This window comes from Xylaria bambusicola (genome assembly GCF_022495145.1).
Source record: "Xylaria bambusicola strain CBS 139988 unplaced genomic scaffold F5B22scaffold_2, whole genome shotgun sequence".
Lineage (NCBI taxonomy): Eukaryota > Fungi > Ascomycota > Sordariomycetes > Xylariales > Xylariaceae > Xylaria > Xylaria bambusicola.
This window is the reverse complement of record NW_025953555.1, coordinates 2,043,299-2,052,763: the sequence shown is the minus strand read 5'-3', so window position 1 is coordinate 2,052,763 and position 9,465 is coordinate 2,043,299. Positions and strand designations below refer to the sequence as shown.

At 49.0% G+C, this 9,465-nt stretch overlaps 1 protein-coding gene across 1 annotated transcript; it reads right to left on the bottom strand.

Annotated features, from left to right (window-relative positions):
- Positions 1 to 373: 373 nt before the first annotated feature.
- Positions 374 to 1,984, bottom strand: F5B22DRAFT_587111 (uncharacterized protein). The gene is made up of 2 exons (XM_047973586.1): positions 719 to 1,984; positions 374 to 594 (listed from the first exon to the last, which is right to left on the bottom strand). The coding sequence occupies exon 1, from the start codon at positions 1,237 to 1,239 to the stop codon at positions 889 to 891; it is 351 nt and encodes a 116-aa protein (XP_047836053.1). The 5' UTR covers positions 1,240 to 1,984; the 3' UTR covers positions 374 to 594; positions 719 to 888.
- Between the last annotated feature and the right edge of the window lie 7,481 nt (positions 1,985 to 9,465).

Here is a 9,465-nt window from a genome sequence, read left to right as displayed (position 1 = left end):
CAGTAGGGACGGACAAATGCCAGATCCCATAAGTTTGTTCCAAGATCTTCTTCTTTCCTTAAGAGTCGGATAAAATAAATAGAATAATTAAAATCAAGTTTGACGATCGCTAGTGTTATGTACTTACTACTCTACTATGTATGCTGTTGCACACCATTCTGTATTAGGACATAAGTATACAGATTATGTTAGCTGCCTCTAGCTGCCCAAGTTTTCAAAGGGGCGTGGTACATGTATGTACATCGTAGGCACACTACAACTACCCAGGTAGCGAAAGAGCGAATCGCGGCTTTTGAGAGTTTCATGTACTTACGAGGGTAGCAGAACAAACCGTAACGTGCGTGCTGTCGGTAGACATGTACTCAGATTCCTGGGAAGATAGGGCTGTCGGGGCTGTCTAGGTATTACGATATCTGGCCAGCACGTTTTTCACGGGAATACCAGGATATAAAACACCCAGCTGGGGGTCAAAGCAGTATGGGCAGGGGAGGGGATACCTTGAATCACCCATCTTCAAAGCAATCATACGGCATTCCACAGTGGGTAACAAGGTCCAACAGGTACATAGGTAGATACCGGAGGGTTACTAAGTGGCTAGTGGCAAGTGGAGAGAGTCAGATGTTGTTCGCAACAAGGGAATAGCCCGTGTAAGTGCCGTAGGCAGCGTGATCTCAGCAGTGTCAATATGTGAGATCTTCCTTCGTTCCCAAGTACCTACACTGACTCAACTCCATGTGGAGTAACAGGCCCCCGGAGCGTCGCATGGCAGGTGGTAACCAACGGAATATAGTGTAGCGTTCTGTCCAAGTCGCTGGTCAGATCGAAGATTGCTTGGTTGAAGCGGTGGACCTGCTAGTAGCAGTGGCTGATCTAACATGTAGACGATACCTAAGCTAACGTTCCCAGTCGAAGTGTCTTCAAAGTACTGCATAAGTTTACATGCGTAGAGCTTTCTGTACGGTAGATCTCTACTGCATAATTGGAAAAGCCGCTGGACAGTGCCAGAATCATGGTTAAACCAGTAGCGTAAGTGTATGCTTTGTGTTCCAATGTATTATTTACAAAAGACAGGTTCACAAGGCTCCTACGACACGTATCGTACTTAGGTAGGCGAGAGGGAAGGTAGATATAGTAAATATACTCTATGTATACACTCCCACAGACAGATGAAGAGAAGAGATAGTGATCCTCCTCTGGGCGCGGGATAGGGTAGTAGTAGGACGGCTCCTCACTGATCATCCGCTACCAGTTGCAATTCTTCTAATGAGTATAGTCATCTCGTAGAGAGCAAGGGTCCCGTCTCCCTCTCTCCCTCAGGTATTTGTGATGTCTCGATCTGAAAAGGTAGGTATCTATCATGTACAAGGACTATCTAGTAGCATGACGTGTAACAGACTAGAAACCCTCGTCACTCATCCCCACCACCCGTTGATTCATAGATGTACTTGGGAATACATAGTAGTAGTTGCGGAAGGGAATGGGATCAAAATTCGTCAAATGACATCGGAAGCAAGTATAGTCGGAGCATATGATATGATATTGAGTAAATCGAAGCGTTGATTAGAGGCCAGATGCTCACGCTACTGTAAGTTGCTTATTTGTACATATAGCTGAAGGCTAGACAGCTCTTCTACTCTATGTACTCTATGCATGTGCTCGGTACAGATGAAACAAGCGGCATGTTGAAGCGATCTGTTGAAATATAATAGAGGCAATATAGGTCGCATCACTAGTACTGTTTGGGTTGCGTTCTCAGATGTACATTTCGTACCTACGAAGTAGGAGAGACACAGTGGGCTCGCCAAAACCTGCCGTTTGCTATAGATTGACAAAATACTCTCTCTGATAGGCAGTTTACCGACACGCCGTACTTATGTCACATTCACCTAGGCACGATACGGTAATTAGCGCGGTTGTGTGATCTTGTAGACTCACGAAGCTACGGTAGCTATAAGCACCTCCACCATACCTAGCTCCAGATGATGGCAAATTGGAGATAGCATCCAAGAATCTCGCCAAAAACACACACCGTTGTGCAAGTCCTGAATCTTATATATCCGTGGACCTGGTTGTAAATCTATCTCGCTTGGCGTCTGTATGGCTGACATCACCAAATCAAGAACGTGTTGCCATATTGAGTGGATTCATGCAGGTAGGTCCTACAGTAGACTAGACTGACATCTCGTCTAAGGCCCTTTGTATGAATAATCTTCATCCCACACTACAGCACATACATACTATAGACCTTGCATGGCCCAGCAGATAGAATGAGCCAACAAGCCGAACTTGAATGTCCTCAGATGTATGTATTACCTACAGCACACGTACGTGTGTAACTGTGAGCCAACCCTCCACACCTCGAGCCTCCCACTTACCGAGGCCTCGCTCTGCCTTTCTCCACCTTGGTAGTAGATGGGCAACTCGAACCGGCCGGCCGGCTGACTGACTGACTGACTCACTGACTGACTCGTGAGCAGTTCGGGGGTTCATCTCACGCACATCTCCAAAGAGATCTTGCATCGGGCCCTCGGCTTGCCTGTCTTGTCCGATTCAAGTTACAATGCCAATGAAATCCCATACTTCGTACTATAGTAGGTACCCGAAATCGAGCTTGCAGCAGCCGTTTGTAAATTGTCAGCCACCATCACTACCATCAAGCTTCTACGCAACACTAATTCACCCGATTCCCGCGTGGCTTGGATAACCCGTGACCTGAGCCTACTACTGGCATCCTTCCCCCTTGGCTTTTCCGTCTTTGTTCTGGACCTGCCGTGCTGACTCCAACGAGCACAAGTGTTCTAACTTAGTATTGCCGATATAGTATAGTATAGATCTATCGGTAGCGTTATCCGGAGACCGTAGCTTCACACCAAGCAACAGCCCTCTACGATAGTAACAATAGAAGTCAAATTAGACCTACCTACCTACCTACCGGATATTTGTTAGATGGATTCTTGTGTTAGGTGATAATCCATCACAGGTCTTGCCCGCAGCGGTTCAAACAAGCCTACCTCCGCGGGATCTAATAACCAACGGTGCCAATACTTCGAGATATAACCACACAACGAGATTCCATGGTTATGATCATCAGCCCCTTCTTCGCCTGTAGCTACCTAGTACGTGTCCGAAGCGGGAGAGAACCTTTTACTTGGATTCCTTGGCGCCGTACGCGCGCGATTGAATAGGTACCGGTGGCTCGGAATGTTGCTTGACAGATGTTGGTCATAAACTAGCCTAACCACAACCACAACCACCTACTGTGCCCTACTCAACCAACCCAGAGCTCACGTGTGGAATGATTCCGCCTATCCTGTCCCCAGGTAAGTACACCAGGTATATTTCATATGGCGGTGAGCCTGTCTTGTCCTTGGAGAGAGATAGGGTCTGGATAGGGGAAAGGAAAAGCTCAGGTCCTGGATGGAGGCTTGGCATTTCTGCAGAAGATGTCCACTACCTCACCGTGACGTCGCACGACTCGTACGATTATTATCCCATGAGATGTTTGTTCGCATTTCAGGATCTGGGTAGTCGTCGTATTAAATGTTTTGGCATGACGGAGTGGACCATTCTCCCTTCCCCTTTCTGTCACACGCTGCCAGAAAGCGCTTGGCACACCTGAGCGGTAAAGTATACTTCATACGGCGCATCACGCATTATTCAACATCGGTGCTCTGCTTATTAATGACTATCTAGGTACTTGTACTGTAGGTGGTAGGGTAACTATGTATCTGTAGTGTAGTATGATGCGATCTCCTTCTCCATGCACGGCGCTGGACGGGACAAAATGGCCTCCAACATCTAACAGGGCTGAGTCGAAGATCCAATCATTGATCTTGTGCGTCTACTTCGGCTGTGCTGCATGGGAGATCTTGCCCGATCCGGAACCAGGTGCCTGTTTCTCTTTAGTGCCAGTGTTTTATGCAGAACCGAAACTGAGACATGTGGCTATATATATACACGTACCTATAAGTTTGTACTGTGGATATCCCTATACAGATTACACGTTGGATGCTGGGAAGTGGCTTGCAAAAGTTCCGGGCACCTTGTCCATGACTAGTAAAGCGCCATCATCTATCACGCCTGTGCATGAGTACATACGGTAGTAGGTGCGACGCCGTGATACCGCAAAGTGCCACGTTGTAGAGTCGAAACGGGGAAATTGTAAGCCCTCCATCATAGTCTTGGGTACCGTGCTTGAGCACTAGCCAGGGACGAGCTGAACGACTGAAGACTGCCAGAAGCACTCCGTGGAAAGTCGGGTGAATGGGATGTATTCAGCCATTCAACGTTGATGTAGGTATAAACGCGTTCCCGAAACGAAAAGCCGATGGGTGGTAGTAGTTTGGTCGTGTTACTGGGTACCTAGCTAGCTGCAAGAATCAATCAATCAATGCGAAGCAATGTAGATCAATCGATGCATTGTCACCATCTCGACCCCCTCTGCTCGTCGATGCCGAGGTGGGAACTTATCTAGACTTGTCAATGCCTGACGATTCAGCCCCGTTCCACGAAGCGATGGTCAAACTGGAATTAGGGACGGGACCTACACCTAACAATACACCGGGTCGGGGGCCAGGTTGTCTACTATCATTCATACCATTCCAGCCAAGCAATCATGACATCCTGAGTAGCATAGCATAGCATAGCTGTCCAACAGGGTAGAGCCATGTCACACTTGAGCGTCGTGCTCCGATATCAGATCAATCACCGATGTAAGTACCCGCTCTCAGATATCTCCAATGTTCTCAAACATGACTGCCTCCCTGCCTCCCTGCCTCCCTGCTTTGTTTCCTGTGTCTGCGGTACATGAGCACTGGAATGCAGCCTGCACCATGCGTGACAATATGTGTAGCTGTTTCCTCCAAGCTCATACGGGAATGAAGATGCGAGGCATCGATTCGTGCATCCAGAGCGGCATAGATAGAATCGTAAACTGCTAGGTAGCATGCTGGCCAATGATACTATCTACATTTACTTGATCTTGGCAGGGCCACGAGATGTATACTATTACAAAGTACTGTAGGCAGAGCACAGAGGAGATATATACGAAGGTGACAGGTACGAGATCAGCTTGATCGGCTTGATCCGGTGTTGACTAAGGACCGAACCTCCGAGCTTGAAACCGCACTACGATCTAGATAGCTTACGATGGTTTGATTATGGCATGTTTTAGTTCTGGGCATGCTCGTTGCTGAAGCGCCTAGTATACTGCCATAGTTATATAAATGCATGTGTCCGTTTGGAGGCAGAGAGATACTGCAAATGGTCTAGGTTGAGGAACAACATTCTTACATCCTTGCTCAGACATACCGGCAGTATCTAGGAATACCATCTTCCAACTTCTTCTCGCTTCAGAGGTAGGCCCCTCTTGAAACAACTGGCCTGCTTGCCTGGGTCTGCATGAGCAGAGCCATGGGTATGGAATGGGTACCCCGAAGCTAAGCAGCGCAAGGAAATGTCTAAAATAACATCTTGGTCCTGCACAAACGCCGTTCGGTGGATTATTATTCGACGGACAGCAAGCACACTACCCTTATTGCCTTGGTTTGCCTACGCCATAGGTGATCCTACTGTGTCACATGCACGATGAGGTAGATATGTTTCTTTCAGCAATATAAGTAGCCGGGTCTGCGTGGCATGTATATGCCATTCCTATTGCACCGGGGAAGCAATACGCTACTCTTGTGAGACTCTAGGTTATTTCCCAGCACACGTTGATCGGAACTTATGCCAGACGTATCGCGGTTTTATATAGGTAGGTAGGTATAATGCCTAGGACAAAAAAAGAAAAGATTAAAGCCGTCCGGAACATGGAGCCCCAGGCTCCCGGATACGCATCCGATTCAGGAATGCGCCCCCTGAGACCGACGAATTGGGTGCTATCCTCTTGATAGGTAGGATCAACCTGCGTTATAACTTGTTGGTGTTTCGAGCACAAGCGAGATTCTTGACCCAGATCCAAGCCGCCCACTGTCATACCTACAGTACTGTACAGTATATCGTATATCTATCATATCTTGCAGCCCCCCGGATTGGTGAACAGGGGTGAGGATGTTCTCAGATGTACGCATTCTGTATTTATGCGGTACAGACTGTCCCTGTTAGCATTACCTGCCTCGCCTGCCTATAACGCCGCAAAGGAATGACCAGCTTCGTTGCGGGAGAAGGGGAGCATTGGTTGATGACTGCATCACCACGCTACCGTAGCCTCGTATTAGCGCCGTATGGGTATTCGAGGGTGTCTCAGTAGTTCGCCATCGGGATTTTACAGCACGGACAATCTCACATCTTACCTCTATCCGCCCGTACTCTAACAAGGTAGCAGTGTACTACGTACTGTACTTACATACCAGTAGTAGTATGGCTCAAATCTCAAACATATGACATTGACTTGACCTTGCACAAAAACGCTTTTACGAGGCCCAAGATGGGGCCCGAGGGCCCCGATGGGGGGTCCCTTCAGCTGCCAAACTTGCATTCACGGTGCACAACATCGGAGTTCATCATGTTTGCTCTTGGCTATGCGCGTGCCTGGCCCCAGTACCGATGGGAAACAGTGATAACAACCAACACCCGAGGATTTCATTCTCATTCCTATCTAGTTTTCCTATCTAGTGTATCGTCGAGCCGCCTTCCGTCTACATGTACATCCCTCGGCTAGGCCTCGTCCTCCAGCATCACATCGCCGCGTTGCCTGTCGCTTCGTCTCGAGGTCAGTCGCCTCCGCGATCATGCGATTGACGCTATTGTGGCGGACGGTATCCCTGTTACAACATGGTCTGGTATTAGACCCTAATGGCATGAATGGAACCTAGCGCATAACTCTGCATAAGCTCGCGGTTCCCTTGAGTGTACACTAATCACGTGTATGGAGTACCTCGCACTACCTACACTAGCATCGAGATTGGCGTCAACAGCATCGACCCAACAGAATGGAGTGATCTCAAATCTCATACGGCTGCCGCGGGATGGAGGTCCTAATCTCTGACTAGATGGCTCTAGTGCCATTGCCACCCGGGTCGCCGGGGCCTGGGGGGGCTTCCTCGTCCTGTCCAGCCTGTCCTCTTAACAAAATACCTCACTCCCAATTCCATCGGACCCACCAGCCATTTCTCTCTCCTTGATAGGGCGTGTTACCTGACTTGCTACGGTAGTCCCTCCGTTGCTTCAGCTGGTAAGTCTAGGAATACTATCGGAACGAATCCGATACCATGTGTACGATGTAGTTATAGACAAACCAACAATTTCCTGTTCTAGCTACCAACGTCGGCGGAGATTGTTGAAAGCTGTCCATAGGAATCAAACCACGTCTATTTGCTTCATCGTAGCTCTCCACCGCTTTGCTACGCCGGAGCGTTATGGCCGCTTACAAGTAGAAGCCGCTGATCTTCCAGGAATGTCGGTTTCCTACGCTGCGCTGCGGGCTTGTGGAACTTGGAATCAGAGGATCACCACGGATGTAGGCGGTCGGCGACATACATACGTACAGATAACCTGTTAAAAGCGATGTTCAATCTCTCCTCGTAGAGTCATTACAGGTCTTTTCTTCGCATTGTAATATCGGCTTGATATAGTCACACATGACTACCAATTTCCCACTTACAGTACTCCTTATGCTATGCGTATGAACAACTTGTACACACGTATGATACATACTGGCCTGGGCAGCACTGCCCTGGGTACTACAGGACTAGACTCCACCCGACATTGGCCACGGTCGTCAAAGCTTGAGTGAATAGCAAGTGGAAATTTGTGGTTCGGATTTTTCTGACGTGAGCGTATCGTATCGGTGAAGGAATCTAAATTCCACAACAAAGTCCCTCTCAGGGAAGACGTGCGAGGTGGAAGTTGAGATATTCTTCCCCGAGCCCACTAACACAAACCCCCGCTTCCCGTATCGTCTGGGGTGGCTATGCTATGCTCGCCAAGGTAGGTGATCTACCAGTAGATGGAGAGGAGAAACATACCAAGGAGCAACCCGACCGTTTTCCAACTCTCAGAGCACCTAACCTTACATATGATCCTCTCCAGTCGTTCATAGCTAGATATGGTGAGACATGCATCTTGAACCGTAGTTCTAGCCAACAGCGAACCCCATCCTCTCCAGGGATATCCGCACAAACTAGCGCCGCGATTCAGAGACATATCCTGGGGAGCACCTAGACTTAGTCAGCTGGCCTGCCAGACAAATATCAAAGTTACCTAGACCTCCCTTCGTGCAGCGAGAAAAAAAAAAAAAAAAAAAAAAAAGCCGAGCGTTGGGGTATGTAGGTAGTGTAGGGGCTTTCCCCCACGTGATGCGCAAAATTTCTACTTCGTAGGGAGATATATCTTGGCGTGGATGGACTATCCTTCCGCAATTTTATATCGATGTTTTTGTTTGCTATTGTCTCCAGCAGGCAGGCAACCGAGGATTAGTTAAGTGTCGCGTTCCATCGCTGACGTTGACCTGTTACCTGATGATGATAATGATGATAATGATGATGATGATGGTGATAATGCAGCCTACTTAGTATGTATGCATGGGACTTGATGATACCTTGCATCAAACCCTCCGCCGCCCCGCGCACCCCCTTTTCCCATAGTGTCACCATGTACTGCGTGCGTGAGGCACGTCGCGATCAACCTGATTGACAGCGGCTCGATTGGGGGGAGGACCATGTAATGGTCTCTTCGAAAAACGTGATAGGCCATCTCTTGCCAGCTACCTTACATATGGAGCGTCGAGAGTTGGGTTGGGTGGGAAGGGCTGCTGCTACTGCTGCTGCTGCTTGTGTGCTTGTGTGCGTGCTTGTGTGTATGTGTGTATGTGTATGTGTATGTGTGCTCTGTCTGCATGACCACCGCTACTACAACATACATAACATTGATATCCGTGGCTCGGGTTCATTGGTTCTACCAGCCAGCTACCCTCGTCGACGCCAACCTCGGCGACTGTTGAAACCCGGGAGACACCGCCCACTGGCATGTAAGCGAGCCCATCGTACCGGTCGCTTTGGTTCGTTGAGATGTGCCGTCCCCCAAGGGGCCCATCACATCTGCTCGCACCTTGTCAGCTTACCTGGCGATGCGTGCGTTGGAAATCGTCATGTCACCCACCCGGAACACCAGATGTGACGCTGTGGCTGCTTTCCGATGGTCGCATAGTAACACCTTGGCCCAGCTAGCGACGCGAAAAACGTCTCTCCCAGGCCATCCCTATTGGCTGTCGGCTGCCACCCCATCCAGTTCCCCCCATCTCCTCCTCCATCAAGGGCGCCGCGCACCAAAAAAAACTGCACACCAAGCAGCAGGAATTCTCGAGGCCTGGTCCTTGACAACAACGCGATCGGGAACATCTGGCTCTTAGATGCATTGCAGGATCTGACTTAAAATCTTAGCCGCGCTCGCTTCTAGAAAACGAGCCACGCGCCGAGTAGGAGGGTTCGGCAAGTTTGATAAGATGATGGAATGAGATCAGTCCAC

What these genes read in the sequence shown, in the direction of transcription:
- F5B22DRAFT_587111 (XM_047973586.1), bottom strand. Translation starts at nt 1,239, where the DNA reads ATGATCAGTGAGGAGCCGTCCTACTACTACCCTATCCCGCGCCCAGAG.